Source organism: Fukomys damarensis, unplaced genomic scaffold, assembly GCF_012274545.1.
Source record: "Fukomys damarensis isolate Sample0158 unplaced genomic scaffold, DMR_v1.0_HiC HiC_scaffold_11, whole genome shotgun sequence".
Classification (NCBI taxonomy): Eukaryota; Metazoa; Chordata; class Mammalia; order Rodentia; family Bathyergidae; genus Fukomys; species Fukomys damarensis.
This window is the reverse complement of record NW_022900923.1, coordinates 41320010-41337960: the sequence shown is the minus strand read 5'-3', so window position 1 is coordinate 41337960 and position 17951 is coordinate 41320010. Positions and strand designations below refer to the sequence as shown.

General features: G+C 38.3%; 1 protein-coding gene and 1 long non-coding RNA gene across 10 annotated transcripts in view; one reads left to right on the top strand and one right to left on the bottom strand.

The window, feature by feature from the left end:
* LOC104876851 overlaps positions 1 to 5693 on the top strand; it is a 7805-nt gene extending 2112 nt beyond the window's left edge. The window contains exons 2-3 of the long non-coding RNA XR_784440.2: positions 487 to 663; positions 5474 to 5693. This is a non-coding gene — a long non-coding RNA (uncharacterized LOC104876851). The remainder of the gene's footprint in view (positions 1 to 486; positions 664 to 5473) is intronic.
* Ppp1r12b (protein phosphatase 1 regulatory subunit 12B) overlaps positions 1 to 17951 on the bottom strand; it is a 217354-nt gene that overhangs the window by 131313 nt on the left and 68090 nt on the right. For 5 of the 9 annotated variants that reach the window (XR_784437.3, XM_033762165.1, XM_010645075.2 and 2 more), the window contains exons 6-13: positions 17548 to 17622; positions 15567 to 15646; positions 14460 to 14599; positions 10085 to 10197; positions 7017 to 7220; positions 5205 to 5287; positions 3789 to 3914; positions 1180 to 1362 (exon numbers count right to left, since the gene is read on the bottom strand). Coding sequence is in view for 8 of the 9 variants with exons in the window: in XM_033762165.1 (XP_033618056.1) it covers positions 1180 to 1362; positions 3789 to 3914; positions 5205 to 5287; positions 7017 to 7220; positions 10085 to 10197; positions 14460 to 14599; positions 15567 to 15646; positions 17548 to 17622 (1004 nt within the window). In the remaining variant the exon portion in view is untranslated. Of the gene's footprint in view, positions 1 to 1179; positions 1363 to 3233; positions 3275 to 3788; positions 3915 to 5204; positions 5288 to 7016; positions 7221 to 10084; positions 10198 to 14459; positions 14600 to 15566; positions 15647 to 17547; positions 17623 to 17951 lie in introns of those variants that run through there. The other 4 variants (XM_033762167.1, XM_010645077.2, XM_010645078.1 and 1 more) reach the window with 3 other exon arrangements.

Here is a 17951-nt window from a genome sequence, read left to right as displayed (position 1 = left end):
AAAAAAAAAAAAAAAAAAGTAAAAAATTTTTTTTGTATAGTACCTGACCTAATGCCCGTCATGCAACAGAATTCAACCAACAAGAGCTGTATTTATTTTTACCCACTTTCGGCTCTTAGCAGTTAATCAAGAACTCCTCTGTGTTTGTTTCTTCATCTATGATGCTAATATTTACCATTTCTACGCAGCTGAATCATTATGTGGACCCAATAAATTTCTACCTAATCATCTGTCATAAGCCTGTCCTTCCTAAGTAACTAGATTATTATAAGAATATAATTAATTTCTACATAATTATATAGTGTTATTAAGAATAATCCATCACAAATCTGTCCTACCTTGACAAATTAATGATTCCTGCTTGTTTTAGGGAAAGAAATCTAGTAGACGGACAAATATCAATCAAGTACCATCATAACTGGTGTTCTTGCAACAATACTATCATTATAAACATTTTTTTTTTCATTTTCTTTGTTTCAACTATAGGGACAAGATCTACAAAAGCCATACCCTACAAGCAAAAGAGCCTCTGACTACATTAAAAGGATTAAAAACCACAATTAAAACTGCAGCTAAAGTCCTATTGTACCTTCACAATGGGACTCTGCCCACGCTACCCTCAGATGAACTAGGAACCAAAGAGACACTGCTCCCAGAACACAGGTGAGACAAACCGAAATCTTTCCTTCCCACAGTGTTCCCAGAAAAATATTCTCATTGGCTGGGAATCCTCCGAAAGCTGTAACAGGCTTTTGGAACATAAGTTAGCTTTCCTTGAGATTTGGGTTTCTACGTTATCTTCCAAAATGACTAAATACATGAGATTTCCACTTAGAATCAGGAGAAAGTTAATATAAGTAAAATACAGAAGTAGTTTTAATATTTAATTTTCAACAACAGGTTTGCCCCTAGTTATCACAACTGGTAAGGTTAAGGAGCTGAAAGGAGCAATGCTAAGTTGAGCCCTGAACACCAAGTACAATGATACATATTCTATGTTATTCAATAAGTTATTGTTGATTGACTGTTGAAAGCCAAAAAAAAAGCAGTTTTGGACATTTTCACAGGAATTCAAACTTGGTTCTAGACTGACAAAGCCTCTTTGGTTCAAATCCCATATGAGTTCTCAGAGGCATTCACTTTGATTAATGCAACTCAAATGGCTCCAAGAAGCCTTACCTGCCATGTTGTACTGATGCAGTAGTGTTTGCACTGATTGGTGCAGAGCAAGAAGAGGCATGTTGCCACTGGCTGCCCCGAGAGGTAGATGAACCAATGGTAATGGGTGAGGTAGCAGGAGATGAATTGCGACTGGCTGAAATGTAGGGACTTGTGGGGTCACTACTTCTACCAAATGAAGCACTGCAAAACATCACACAGTCACTTTCTTCAGGACATGCGGTTTACCCACCATTTCCCAGCACCACCTTCCCACCCAGACTGTGCACTTAAAAGGAATGTAGACCAAAGAGAAAGTATGATGACTGGGAAGTGGTGTGATCAACTCCAGCTGGAGCTGGCTCACTGGCAGCAAGCAGGAAATCACCCATAACTCTCTGAAGGATGATCTTTCGGTTAATCACTCAAAAAAGTGAAGAAGGAGGGATGATATGTAACAAGAGAAATCAGGAAAGTAGAATATATGATAAGGTAGAAGCTAAGAAAGGGAAAATAATAGGAAATAGAAAAATATTATTAGAAAAGAATAATTCCCAACAAACCAAGGCAAAAAATCATGCAACCCCAAATGTCTACCTGGTACAGAAGTAGCACTGCAAAAGTGAAAGTAAGAACAGAGAATCTGGGAGGCTTTAGAGATTTAAAATAAAAAGTAGACAAGAGTAAAGAAGCTCTGAAATAATGACCCTACAGACTATAATTATTTAGTTTAAAGCAAAAAATGCCTCTGGGAGTACTTAAAAGTTTTACATCTAGAAGGTAATGTTGTATGGGCAATAAAAGGCAACTCTCCTTTGTTTCAACTAAAGATAGACAAGAACCATCTTAATTGTAGCAAAAAATGTGTGTTAGATTTAAAAAAAATACTTCCTGGCTATCATAGTAATGAGACACTTGAGGGAGTGATAAAAATAAACTCCGAAGCCTTCTCTGGGAAAGAGGTACTTTACTGGGCCATTTGAAATGAATTCTTTATCTGCCTACAGATAGGAGATGACACAGAAAATAGAAGGTATGCCAGGGCTTGGCACAGCGGGGAAAGACAAAGTCCTACTTGTACTTTCTTTTTAAAAAAGATGATAGCATTTACTTTTTCTTCTTGAAAAGATCATAGGATAGGATTTTATGAAATCAAGAAGTACCTGAGGGTTACAGAAGATGAGCTCTGGACATTCCAGGTTTGAAACAAACTGTAGCTACTCTCATAAGTTGCTCACATAATTAAGCATACCTTCCATCTAAATAAAGGCAGCCCTGCCCTCCTCTCTTCACCATAACTTCACCAAACTACATCTATTAAATGAAAAACCACTCAACTCATTTGCTGACAGTTTGGGTCATGAAAATCAACTACTTCACCACAAAATAACTCATGCCTAGAAGGTAAATGGCAGCTTTCTCCTTCCTACATCTAGAACATTATTTTCTCATCTTGTATTCCTCTGCAGGGAAGAGTAATGTATCCAGATAAACCAAATCCTTTGCCTTTAAGACAAATAGCTGATAGCCTCATAAAGCCAAAAGCATCTGGTTTGTATAATGAAGAGCCAGTAAGATCACTGAACTGTACTTGTCTACCTTCAGAGTTGAGCCCTTGCTTACAGGATATACCGATAAAACTGAAGAACATTAAAAGGCTATTGCCTTGTATTGTACTTGTTTCCTTTACAGCTTATTATTTCTCATGTTCAAACTAACTATCTGACAAGTCTTCCTGTCAAATGGAAATAAGTTTTGATGCTAAACAGCTAATTTGCTCATACAGTCTATGGCCAAAACCTGCTTCTAAGGTAGCCAACCAGTCATCTAGAAAACCTAATGATGTTAGACATGAAGAGGCAGTTTTGAGGGGTTAAGTGGAAGTGAAGAAGGAACTGAAAGTAAGCAATGAAAACAGATTTTTCCACATCAGCAGCAAAGTTCAAACTAAAACATTAATATATCTTGTAGCTTAATGGTTCTGGCAAAGGTGCTTTGCTTGCTGTATAGTACATGGCAAAGGAAATAATTGCAGAAAGGGGAATATAGATGAGAAAAGAAGGAAACCCATGTACCTTCTATGCATCAAACTTGCGAGTTTCACATCTTGATGGATCTGAGGGCCATTAAAGTCATAAAAAAAAATAACTCAAGTCCCTAAATTAATAGGCTTCAATATGAAATGCATTTAATGCAACAGAAAACTGTTCCCATTTCCCACCCCTCACCACCTTACGGTGTCCCTCCCTTCCTCCCACAAAATTATAACTTGAGACAGGAACTACTCTAGATTTAGTGAAAGGATAGCCAGCTACTTGGACAAGGGTATTTTAAATTCAGTCTTGCCCAGAGATTACTAGAAGTCACTTCTGATTGAAGATTTTAATAGGACTGAGAGGCTGGAGTATAAAGTCACATCTGTGGTGAGAATTTGGAATTAGATTACTTTAATTCAGCTGTTAAAAGAACAATGGAAGTTTAATTTTAAATTAGTCAAGAAGTTAATTCCAAGAAATCTAAAAGAAATCCATTTGCTGATTCGTTTTTGATATTAAAGGCATGCGATTATTACCCAGATTCCCTGAGCCAGAGTGAAGGAAAATGATCTCCCGCCCCTCTGCACCCGGTACCTTTTCAAGTAGGTTGACACATAGGTGGAAGGAGCAACTGTCTGCGGGGTTTCCCTCCCCTTCGTTTCATCCCTCCACAGCTGCCGAGTGTAGGAGCCACTCCTCACCAGATTCACAGCTGATTCCCTGTACAGCACGAAGAAAAACAAACAATACACTGATTTCCACTACTCATTTTGTTCATAATATAATACAAGCAGGAAGAGAAGAGCCAGTAGCAAACTGTAACACAGTTAAAGTAGCAGATATATCTTTCGAGTGATTGTTGTGTATTTTTGGTATGGACAGAGGATAAGTATTATTGTCTGCTTTCTTCTATCAACTTCATAGCCAGCTAATTTCAACAGGTACCAACTTTCTCATATCAAAGCCTTTACCCTGTTGTGATGAGAAGTCATTTTTATTCCTTATTTAAAAAGCACCTTGTAATCATTCCCTAGTAATAGGCTGCTCATAAGCAGAGAAGGGTTGATGAGAGATGCAAAGGGTGTCATCATGGAAAGAGGTTCTTATAGAAGGGGTCAGGGAAGGAGAACTTGCTGGGAGTCTCTTTAGCATTATAAACGACAAGGCATCCAGGAAGGGGCAGTAGTAGAATCTCAGATCCACAATTGATAACTCGGGGTCTTTGCTGCAAGGTCCTGGGTCTCCATACTCCACCAGGTTCTCTAGAACTGTCCTCAAACTTTAAAGTGCACTTGAATCACCTAGGAAATTCTGGTGAAATGCAGCCTCTGATTCAGCGGCTCTAAGAATGGGCTTGAGGTATTGTGGTTCTAACAGGCTCCCAGTTGCAAGATGGCAGGCTGGAAGACAACCTCAAGAAGAAAGGTTCTAGATTAGGTTGTGCCCTGAGATGCAGTAAAATTTCATAATCTCTATATGTATTTTAACTAATGAGGAACCTTTAAATTTTATCTACCCAGGCTGGGGATTTGGCTCAGTGGTTCTGCTGCCTGCCTTGCAAGTGAAAGGGCCTAAGTTTGATCCCCGGTACCAAAAAAAGAAAGAAAGAAAGAAATTTTATCTACATACAAATTAGAAGTTGATCAATTCAAGTATAGGATATTTTCATATTTATTATAGGGTAGATAGTACACTAGGCACCAGAAGTCATTGAGAAACCAGACAGACATAGACCCTACCTGTACAGACCCTGCTCTGGACAAAAATTAACCCTTACTTGGAAGGATCAGGGAAGTCATTCTAAAGGCCATGATCTCTAAACTAAGGTCAGAATTTGAAGGATGAAGAATGAAAGCAAGATAGTCAGGGCTGGGAGGTATTCTAAGCAAAAGGAACAAAAATTCATAATGTGTTAAGGATACCCAGGGAAAAAAGACAGAGGGGGAATGGCCAAGAGATCACTGTCAGGAGAACTAAAGGGAACCATCTTTTAGTTTGTATTAGGGTTACCTGTTCTCCTTTTCTTCAATGTCAGTTGTGCTACTGAGCCTCCGGGGTGCTAGAGAACTAAAATAGCTTTTATTTTCTCTTTCCTGTAAATAAAAATAAGGAAAGCATAGTGACATAGCATATATCATTTTAGGTAAAAAAGCAGGACTTAATATACACACAATAATATTACATCTAGATTCAATACTAATCCCATTTAGAGTGGTATTACACAAATATACTTTCAAAAGCTTATTCCTAATTTGCCTCCATTAAAACTCCCTATGTAGGAAAGTAACCATCATTGGGAAAGTCAGACGACACAAAAATGAAAAGAGCACACAAATTACACAAAGCAACAGTCCTGCCAAGAAAGAAGAGGAACCTTTGAAAAGCCACAAAGGGCTCTACTCTAATGTTTTTGACGAAATAAGCCTGATTTAGTCTCCAGTATCTTCTCTTGAAGTGCAGCTTCCGTTGGGACATACAAAATAAATATGCTGCAGAGTTAATCCAACCAATAAGCCTCACTTCTTCAAACAGTCTCGAGAAATGCAGATAGAGCAAGACCCTGATGAACACAATCATTCTGTACTGCAAACATGCACCAATAAAAGTTCTTTTAAAAGCTAGAGCAAAAGGCCTATAATTACAAGGAAGACCTGACCCAGAGAAGAGCACCAAGCGTGCCCCACAAAATCTGAAAACAAATTTATCTAAATGAATACATAGATGAACCATTTGTGATTGTACTTCTATGAATAAAACTTTACAAGTTTAGGGGACCGGGGGGGGGGGATTTAGCTCAGTGGTTCTGCCACCTGCCTTGCAAGCACAAGGACCCGAGTTTGAGTCCCCGGTACCAAAAAAAAAAAAAATTACAAGTTTAAAATCTTTAACTAAATGCTTCATTAGGATTCAAAGCCCAACTATGAAACTTTGCTTCTAAACATCAAAAGGAGTAAATCTGTGATTGTTTCAAAAGCACCACTGGGCCATATCCAGTTTTTTCATATCCATTGCTTTGCTTTATGTAAGAGGTTAAACAAAAACGGGCACAAAGTAAACCAAAAGAAAAATCACATTTAAAGCTTATTTTATTCTGTTTTGGCCAAGCGAATAGCTACTTGATTAAGTTATCAATGTGCCTGTCTCCCTTTTAAAGTCTCCGTACTTCCAAAATAAACTCAAGGACTAGAAAATACTTTATCTGAGCCCAAGACTGACTTTTCATGAGTGTTATGATTTATAGCTAGTGTCTCCCCAAGGCCTCATGTGCTCATGGGTGGAGCTTTGGGACTAGATCACCGGTGTTGATTCTGGATCATGGATATATGATACTAGATTAGGCGCACGCCTGTAATTCCAGCACTCAGGAGGCTGAGGCAGGAGGATCACTGTGAGTTCAAGACCAGCCTGGGCTACATAGTGAGTTCCAGGTCAATCTCAAATACATAGTGAGACCCTGTCACAAAACAAAACAAAAAAGATTAGTCTTCTGATTGGCTTAGCATAGTTCTGGGTGTGGGTGATGGACTTAGTGAAGAGGGAAGACCCACCTGGGTGGGTGGCACCAACCAATAGGCTTGTAGCCTGGGTGGACTGAAAAGGGAAGGAAGAAGGAAGTGTCGCTGCTTTCTGCCTGCCATGTCCCAATGCCATGGTCTTGGAGCCAGCCAAGTATGGACTGAACCTCTACAGACTGTGAGCCGAAATAAACCTTTCCTTCTTAACTTGTGGGTGTTAGGTATTTTGTCTCAGCAACAAGAAAAGTAATTAAGACAATGGAATAAAACTGCCTTGGCATTTCCCCACACCCCACTCAAACCACACCTTATCTTTGTTGTCCAGCAGAGCAGAGATCCGAGGGCTCGAAGAGGAGCGATAGATGGAGGCGCTTCGGTCCCTTAAAGCCTCCCTGGAATTGGCCACCTCACTCAGCATATTGTGGCTGCCAGTTTTTCTGAGTCCCAATCTCCATGAAGAAGGAGATTCATCTTTGGCCTCTTCTGGCTTGTTAAAAAGGCTGGAGGAGAACTATAGGGGACGAGGCAAAGAAGAGAAAAAAAGAAAAGCCCTAATGAGTCATTCTGTTTCAGCCTAGTTGCCTTTTCCACAGTTAAACAAGGTTTAATGAGGGAACACAAAAGGCAGTACCTAAAGAACAAAACCACAGGCTTTCTGCCAGTGTGCCCTCCTCACCTGGCAAGCGCTAATTACCCCTCTAGGCTTTGTTTCTCTCTAAGTCAGAAATAGCTTGATTCTTTTCACAGTGCTCCTACCTGACAGACTTGCTCTGAGAAATAAAATGCTATTTGCTCTCCTTCTTCAATTAATACCGACCTGGAGCACCTGGGAGCTGTGTCCTGAAGGGAGATCTTCTCCTGCCTTACTGGGTAACTGGAAATAAGATACTTTGCTTCTATAGGTCTCAACATGTTCATCTGTAAACTGGTGTTAATGAGCTTAATTCCTCCCTAGAATATGGCGAATCTGAGAAAACAAGATAAGCTAATATATAAATATATTTGAAGGCACTATATGGGATACGTTGATTTAAGTTAATGCTAATAAAAAATACTAGTGGCCACACCATACAAATTATAATTGCTAATCTCAAGAAAAAAAAACTTATTTGCTGTTGGGCAGTAGTTCTAAGACCTTTAGATTTCATTGAACACAAAACTTAAGAAAAAACTTTAGAAGTCTAAGTCATCTTTTTTTTTTTTTTTTTTTTTTTTTTTTTTTTTGGTACTGGAGATTGAGCTCGGGTTCTTGCGCTTGCGAGGCAAGTGGCAGAAACACTGAGCTAAATCCCTGGCAAGGTCATCTTTTTTAAATTATGCCTACAGAGAACATCTTCCAAAAAAGATGAACAACACAGCACCACAGTAACTGCATTAAAAAGAAGAAACAATAATATCAGAAAAGAAAGCTTCAGGGCTGGGAGTGCAGCACAGTGGTAGAGCACTTGCCTAATATGTGCAAGGACCTGGGTTAAAGCCCCAGCACAGGAGGGCGGGGGAGAGAGGGAGGGCGGGGAGAGGGAGGGAGTGGCAGGGGAAGAGAGGAAGGAAGGTAGGAAACCAGTCATCTAGGTAGCTGGCTAGCTTGCTTTGTGGAAAGTTAACATTCTCTTTAATTAGAAACTAGGAAAACATCATAAACTAGCATTAGTCCAAGGACCACTTTGGGGTATAATTGGTCTTTGAAATGTCAACCAACAAACAGCCCTTTCATGGGTGTAGGGACCTTTGCAAGAAGGCTTCAGTTGTTCTCCAATAGCAGCCATCTTCCCTGCCTGTTAGACTGAAAATGCTATAAACTATTACATCACTTTCTCCAATTCACAGATTTTTCTTCTCATCAAGCATCAGAATATAGACACTTATATGTTCTTTTCCTTTAACAAGATACCTGATTCCAAGAAAAATCTTTTCCTTTTTCCCAGTATTAGTCTAGCAAAGTGAAATAATTATTGCTTGTGTGTATTTATATTTTTTAAATTTAGTAATTTTTTTTCTAAATAGGAAGTTTGGTCGTATCTGGAAGTAGTGGTGGTATATGAGGTCTGAGAAAATGACTACATACATATCAAGCAAAGACTGCATTCTACCTAAAATCCATTCAATGATTTACAACAATGCTTCTAGGAATAAACAAGTAACCAGGGCCAGGGATTTAGCTCAGTGGCACTGCAACTGACTCACAAGCGCAAGATTCTGAGTTTGAGTCCTGGGACCAAAAAAACAAGTAACCAGGCCTTGGCCCTTCATTTCCCACAAGGATGCAATTAGACCATCTTTTCAATTCACGAGGAAGTTAGAAGATCAAGTTAACATCCCTAAAATTTAATATCTCTTAACAACTTCATTCCAAAGAATTCAGATTTGTTTGTAACCTCAAGACTAATTTCATACTTTGAGGAGGAAGGGTCTCCATGGAACTTGGTCTCATTGGCCTACAGATTCTGAGGCCTGCATAAAGCTGGAGCAGGAAGTGTCTCTGGTATTTCAATAAGTTCTATTTCTGCCCTCTAGCCATCAAACTATAAAGACTTTACTCATGAAAGTAAATATTTAATAAGAAGTTGAAAGGAGGCTGGGCGTGGTGGCGCACGCCTGTAATCCCAGCACTCGGGAGGCTGAGGCAGGAGGATCGCTGTGAGTTTGAGACCAGCCTGAGCTACACAGTGAGTTCCAGGTCAGTCTCAACTACATAGTGAGACTATCTCAAAAACCAAAAAAAAAAAAAAATTTTGAAAGAAGAAGAGTCATCAAAACAACTAAATCTGGATTCTGTATATCTTTCCAGACCATTCGAAACTCTACACATAATTATTTTAACTTCAGAAATGAGGAAAACAGGCAAATGACAAAATTTCTTTGGTCCCAGACTACTCTACCCTATGTGGTCTTCACATATTTGTGGCCACATTATTTGGTGGTGGTTTTATAAGGTTTGAGGGGCAATATTATGGACTGAATGTCTGTGCCCCTCCAAAATTCATATGTTGAAGCCCTAATGCACAGTGTGACTTAATTTGGAGAAGAGGCCTTTGGAGAGTGAGGCGATAAAAGTTATACAAGGCCAACTGGGTGGGGCTCTAATCCAGCAAGTCTGGTACCCTTAAAAGCAGGGGAAGAGGTACCTGCCTCTACCATGGCAGGATGTAGCAAGCAGGAGCGCCCTTGTGAAGAACTGAATCCACCAGAACACAGACTGTGACTTTCCAGCCTCCAGAACTAGATGCACAATATGTGGTATTTTCCTATGGAACAAACTAAAACAGGCCAGAATATATCTTTATTCTTTTACAAGAAGGTGTCATCGAGGCCTTTCTAAATGTGTAATTGGACTAGAGAGAAATATAATACCCAAATTAATTCCAGAGTACTCACTCGCCTAGCAGAAGAGGCAGAGAAGGTATTTTGAGCTGGTGCTGGTATTTGCTCTGTGATTCTACTCTTGCTTTCAGAATTGGAATGATTGACAGTGGCTTCAGGCTTTTTATCTGTTAAGACAAGACAAGCAATAAGTAGAAGTATGAAAACCTTGCTTTTATCGTGTCTTCTACAGCTAAAAGAAAAGGTTTTCCAATTATCAAAACAGATTATCAGGGCCATGTAATATCTTAACTCAAACTACAATGAACTCCGGAAATTGTGAGCCGAAGAAAACAAACCCAATGGTTTTCTCATCTTGGTAGGCACCAAATCCAATTTTCCGATGAAAACAGAACTGTCCCAACATTGTTGGTTATATATAAAACTCATTAGTAACTACTTATGAAGAATCAATCCATTCTATATTTTGGGAGAGCTGGGCAAGAATGACAGAAAAAAAAAGTAAGAGAAACTTTGTTTTCATGGTAATTATAATTAAGAGAAAGAGGTGAGGCACATTATAATCATAACAATAATATGTAATCATATATATTTAGTATTCAAATACTAAATATATAATAATTCAGGTATTAAATTGGGTGATTCAGGTAAACAAGAGCTGTAAGATATCAGAAAAGAGGCAGATCCTCCAAGGTAGGAAACAATAAGGACAGCTGCTACACAGTTAAGTGTTCTGCAGAAAAACGGAAGCATGGAGGAAGCCGGAAGAAAATACCAACTGGACGGTGAGGAGGAAGAAAGGGCATGAGTAATGGCTCAGAAATCAAAATACATACAACTGTGGTCAGTGATGGGGCCAGCATAATCCAAATAATGAGAATTCTCAGGGTTACAACAGGAAATAAAGGTAGAAAGGTTTATAAAGGATGCAGGTTGAACTATAAAACCAAGCCAAAGTCACACATATATGGGAGTAGTAGTCCAACTCAGTGGGGTCACCAATCAGAAAGCTATCCATTTTGCTTATTACTGCATACTAAACAACTAGCACAGTGCCTGCACCTAGTAGGTACGGGTTCTGGTCTACGTATTCTTGAAGCAGAGCCCCAGAGTTATCATGAATTATGTGACAATTTTAAGTTTGGGTGATGCTGGGCAAAATATGTATCACATCTGAATGTCTCTTTTCTTACAGATTAATCAGATTTCGATTCCTGTCTTATAAGAATTGTTATAAAGATTAGAAATAGTTGTTAAATTTGCATAGCTCATTGGCTACAGCAAGTCTCATGTTATTATTGTTATTTTTTTGTAGTTATTGTGAATATTCAAAGTATTCTTTCTTCTTTTCTTTTTCTTTTTTCCATTACTGGGGATCAAACTCAGGACCTTGTGCTTGCGAGGCAGGCACAGCACCACTGAGCCACATCACTGGCTATCGAAGTATTCTTGAAATACTGTTGGAATATCTGTAGATTCAAGAAATCCAACTTATCTCTTCTTGGCTGTTTGGCTAAGATCAAGTGAAGAAATCCAGCTTACTACTCAAATGTGGTAGATTATTGCAATAACAGCTTCCAACAAATCACACCTCCCTGAATGTATACCACTGTAAAGTGTCTCTTCACAATGACTCTGGGCTTGGCCAGGTGACTCGCTATGGCCAGTGGAACATTAGCACATGTGATACAATTAGAGGCTTGGAAAGTGCTTGTCCACTGAGATCTGCCTGCTCTGACTGCTTCTGGAATCCAGGCCACATGAAGAAGTAAGAGCTAGCCTGCCTGATGACAGGGGACACAGGGCCCACTTGCCCTAAGCCAGCCACCAGAAGGTGAGCAACGGCAATCAGTTCCATCCATCCCCTCAACTGATTTACCAAGCAACCATACAAACATAGGTGAGCCCAGTGCTACCATGAGGAAGAAACACAAGCTACTCAGCTGAGGCCTTCCAAAATTGCCAATCTATAGAATTTGGTGCACATAAAGAGTTATCTTAAGCCACTAAGTCTGGGGAAGGATTATTATGCGGCAATAGATAAGTGATACACTAAATATTTAAGGCAAATAAATAAAAAGGGTAAACAAGTTCGAATCAAAATGCTTACACTGACCTCAAAATAAAATTTGTATTCTTTATTACAAAATTTACACATAAGAAATATGAAAACTATCCATTTTATGAGGTTATATCTGTGGATCTTTTAAAATGAGATAAACAATCCAACAAATTCAGTACATACATATGTGACAGGCAACATCTGGGAAGATTTGGGGATAACTCACTTCCTTGCACTTTTCCAGTTTATTTACTGAACACCTACGATATGGAGGCCCTGTGGCATACAGAATGACGAACAAGACACAAAATACGTTCACATGCTTCCACAACTTGCCAGTGGAGGAAAAGCAGAGGACTGAGAAATGACAGAAATTATTCAGATACTAAGCAGCATGAAAAAAATAATATAAAACAATTTCAAACAAATAGCTACAGAAATCAGAGGAGGGGAAAAAACCTCCATGCATCTATATGGTGAGGCTTCCAAGGAGAAGCCGACTTGAGCTGGGCTATGGGCACAAATAAAGTTTTGCTTGGCAGAGAACTATAGAAATGAATAGGGAAGCTTACTGAAACCATCTGGCTTCTGCCCACACCAGGCTACTGAAACTGCTCTCTAGGATTACGAGTAATTTCCTAATTGCTGAATCGTCCTTGAGCTCCCTTCTCATGGCTGCCGTGGATTTTCTGAGGCAGAAATGGATATCCTGGTTTTTCTCAAGTTCTCTGATCATATCTTTTTTACCTCCTACACTGATTCATTTCACTTCCTAAACATAGTATGCCCAGTATTCTTTTTCATTTCTCTTTTCTCTGCAACCTCTCCCTTGATGATCTCACTCTTCTCCACAGTTTTACTGACCACTTGTTACCCAGATAATCTCCACTGCTACTGCATTATTCTGAGGAGTCCTACATCAAAGTCAAGATCTCAGGCACACCTCAGGCTACGAAACCTAATTCACCTAACCTCCTACAGTGTCAATCTGCCATTCTAAAAGGGGTAATAGTGATAAATACCCCAGAGTGTGGTTATGAGAGTTAAATAAAAAAGTTTAAGTGCATTGCAAAATGAAAAGCACTATATAAAGTTTTACTACAATTCCTTGAACTAGATATAATCTTTCTTGTTCATGATACCACTGACAGCACTGATCTCATTCACACAACATGTATTTTATATACATAAATGCCTTTCTATTCCTCTATCAGATATATTAAAAAACAAAAAAAATTTAATGAATGTGAATATGTGTCATATGCCAGGCACTGTGCTGAGACCTGTAAGTATAATAAACCCAGTGTTCCAGACAGATGAACCTCAGACTGAGTCATAGAGGAGGGCAGTATTCTCCCACAATTGAGTGTCAGCAAAGTCAGATGTCATCAGAAGCTGGGGGCTCAGGCAACAGAGTGAGTTAAATCTCATTATGGGTAGGCCAGCTACAGCAGAATTCAGAGAAAAACATAGACTCCATTACAAACTTACAGTGCAATCCTTTCCCTCTACCTAGGTCTTGTTATTCACACAAATCTGAAGGGATAATTTGCCAGCAAGTACTATAAAACTGTGCTATAAAACCTCAGCTTATTGTTATTTTCCGCTTACCTATGAAAACCATTCTATTACAGTTGAAAATCTATTTAGTAACACTTGGTATGTATTTCTCAGTGTTCATCTGACTTGTATGTCAAAACCTAGGGGCTGTTTTACAGTGTGTTGGTCTGACCACATTCAATATTCAGTATTTTGTTCTCACTGTTAAGGTTTCTGTCTTGTCAAATAGTGAACTTAAGAAGCTCCATATGACATACAGTCGGTCCTTCATATCTGTGGGTCCAACATCCATGGATTCCACTAACCACGGATTGAAAATATTCAGGAAAAAAAAATGCACCAGTACAATACATGTATAGATGTTTTTACTTTTCATTATTACTTAAACAATAAATTCAATAGCTATTTACACAGTATTTCCTTTGAATTAGTTATTACAAATAACCTAGACATGATTTAAATTATACAGGAGCATGTGCATAGGTTCTATGCAAATACTACACCATTTTACCTAAGGAACTTGAACATCTAAGGATTTTGGTATCTGTGGGGGCTCCTGAAACTAATCTTCCATGGATACAGAAGGATAACTGTATATACCATCAATAAGAGTATTAAAGGTTAGTGTGATTTTGCTCCTTCCTCACACACAGCTCATAGCTTTTATAGCCACGTTATCAATAGCAATTTAAAAAGTTATCCTTGGAAACTGAACTTTGAGCTCTTTCAGGAGCCCTCTGAGGTCAGGCTAGCTCTCTAACAAGCAGTGAAAACAGAGGATATTTGCTGTGAATATCTTTGCATTACCTGCCTCCTTCTCAGTTTCTGACTCAGAAGCTTCATCTTCACCTTCCTCTTCCTCTGAACTTGAGCTACTGGATTCTTTGTTTTCTTCCTCCATTTCTTGGGATTTGAGTGTCTCTTCCTCATAGAGCATCTTCTCTTTGCTAAATTAGAGATACAATTGAATGTAAGTCAGAGTGACAAACCACTCAGGTTCAATGACAGCTATAGTACAGGAAACAAATCTATAAAGCTATATGTAGAAGCAATAGAAAAAAACATATTCAAATCCTCTTTAATATCTATGTATTATTCTGTACCCTTGGTTTTTTTCAGATTAAGGTTTAGTGCTGATTTCAGGGTATGACTTAAGATAGACTTGGTAACCCATCACAGTAATCCCATCTATTTTAATGGCTGAGGCAGGCAGATTGTGAGTTTGAGGCCAGCCTGAGAAATTTAGCAACTTAGCCAGACTTTGTCTCAGAATATAAAAGGGCTGGGGATGCAGCTTAGTGTAAAGGCCTTGCTTGGGTTTAATCCTTAGTGCCTCCTCCCATCACTCTGTCTGTCTCTCTGTCTCTGTCTCTGTCTCTGTCTCCCTCTCTCTCTCTCTCTCTCTCACACACACACACACACACACACACACAGAACACGACTGAAGGAGATAGGACCTGTTTAATATACAGAAAAAAGAAAATCACAAATTAGAATGATGATGGGGAAGATAAATATTTTTGAAAATCATTCAACACATGTTTACTGAGTACTTGTGATAGCCAGCAATCATGCTAGGTACTGATACAATAGTAAACAAAACAGAAAAACATAGTTCCTGAGCTTATGGATAGTACAACGTAGTAAAGGGAGCAAAAGAGACTAAGAATCCCATGGTATGATGGAAGAAATACTGCATGAATACAGTCTCTCTTAATTTCTAAATTTAAAATATATTCATTCATCTTCAGTATTTCTCCTCCCATATCAATGCCATTGCCTTGTCCACAAACTTTCCCACATGTATGAAGATCATTTGGCTAAAGTCAAACACAGTTTCTTCATTTTATAAATTCTTAAATGTGTCATCCCACATAGCCAAGCACATCCAGTTCTCAAGCCTAAGCATCTTACTTCTTAAAGAGTCCACTCTGCAACTTGCTGTTCAGGTCTGATTCAATAAGTTTATTCCGTGTTTCCTTTTCACTTCGAAGCTAGAAATTGTGAAAACAGAGAAAAGGGAAGAAGTTGACTACTCGTGAAAAATCAGCAGTACTGAGAACTAAATTGGTGCTGCCATTATGAAGAAAATAGAACCAACAGCAAGTAGGGGAAACTGAAGAAGAGAGAATCAGTTGAGTCTCCTTAGAAGAAAATGCCAAAAAAACCCAAACTGCATCCAAGGTAGAATAGAAAAGCCACAGTGTCAGAGCACTGAGAAGACTGCTTGGTTGAAATACTCAAGTTGAATCTTGCAAGAAAAACCCTAGCTTCTGAAGATTACAAAGCCAGCAGGAATTTGGAAAGAATTTGATATGATCCATACAGTGAAATAAGCTGCAAATAGTTTTAAAGAAAACACAGGAAATAAGTCCTTAGAGAAAACAGCCTAATATTTAGATGCATGCTATAGACAAAAGGTATTTATATCCCTGGAGTCTAAAATAACACAGGAGACAAAGATAAATACCATTCCTATTAGTGTAAAACTGTTATTTAGTAAAGCTGTCATTTATGTTAAAACTATGCTAGGGAAACAATATATAGGAACTCTATTATTTTCATAACTTCTACACAAGTCTAAAAATTATTTCAAAATAAAAATTTTTTAAAAGCACAAGCAAAAAAACTACATAAGTGTGTGTGTGTGTGTATATCTTGTGGGTTTTTTTTGGTGGTGGTACCAGGGATCGAACTCAGGTCCTTGTGCTTGCCAGGAAGGCAGCGGAACCACTGAGCCAAATCCCCGGCCAGATAGACAGATAGATCGATAGATCTGTCTATCTTGAATTAGGAAGGTTGCTGCTCCTATATAAAACTATACCATAATACTGCATTTGGAAATTCTCAGGTTTCCATAATTCCTGACTGTTCAATAAAGAAAATAAAATGAGCTACAGTTATTGTCTGTTTTTTGTATACAACTTTCTCAATGAGTCTAGAAATACCAAGAATCTCTGCTTTTCTATCTGAAGCACACCCAATGTTAGACATGGCAGATGTTTTCCCATCATGAGCTTTATAGTTCTCTGATTCAGAACTGTCCTATATCCCACATTTGTTCCAAACTTAAGTTCACATAATTTGCACCATGACACATGGAAAGAAAAAAAACAAAGGAAACCCAGGGATTTTTTTTTTCCTGGTCCTACCCTGTGGTCAAATTTTATTCTCCTCCCTCAAATTATTCATTCTTTTTTTTTAAAAATTCATTCTTTTTATGAGTAGAAAATGACTTATTCACTCTTCATCTATATATTGGGAGGTTGTTTTTCATTCTACAATCTCTACATGGGTACTACATTTACACAGGTCTTCCATGGAGCTCTAAGCAAAACAACATGTGCAATTAGACAATAAAAGATTTAAAATGAAGAGGAGGAGGAGGGGGGAGAAGAGGAAGTGACTCTGCATGGTTCACGAATCTGGAATGAATATGAATTACTGGCCAATACTAAATGACAAATTTTAGTGTTGTGTTTGTTAAGAAAGATGTTTATTTTTCTTTCTAGTCAATGTACTTTAAATAACAATGTCCTTTTAGTCAACAAGAAAAAGAAAAAAGCTATGGTGTCCTTTATTCTAGTACTTCCTATTTGGAAAAAAATTCTAATTTGAACATACTCATTTTCTAGAACTCAAGGGTTATTACTAGTTTTTGTTGTTGTTAAGTTGCTTAAAGGCTAGCTTATAACATACAAACTTTAATAACACAGTTTCTGGGATGCTTCCTTTAAATTGATGGTTAATAATTGAATGAAATCACTAACATGTCTGGAATGAAGATATATCCAGTTCAGCTCCCAGCAAACATAACTTAAGCAAGTGACTAAGAAATCCAGTACAAAATGCAAAATTCTAGAAAAAAAATTTAAAGCATCAAAGAGAGACTCACCACATTCTGCTTCTTCTGAAGCATCTCCAAGTGTTCCACAAGACCCTCATCAGCCACATCGAATGGTGTCTGGCCCTGGTAGAGAAAGGAGACACCGTGACTGATAGAAACAAAAGTAGTGGTCACCTGACTTTACCAGGGATTCCTCAATATTTACTTTCTTCCTTTGAGGCTAGTGATACAGGCTGAATATCCCTCATCCAGAATGATTGGGACCAGAGGGTGTCGTGAGCTTTTTCAGATTTTGGAATTTCTGCATACATACAATAAGATATCTGGACAATAGGACTCAAGCATAAACTGAAAATTAATTCATTTATGTTTTATATATACTTTATGCAAATAGACTGAAGGTTGTTTCGCACAATATTTGATTTGATTTTTTTTTTTTTTTTTTTTTTTTT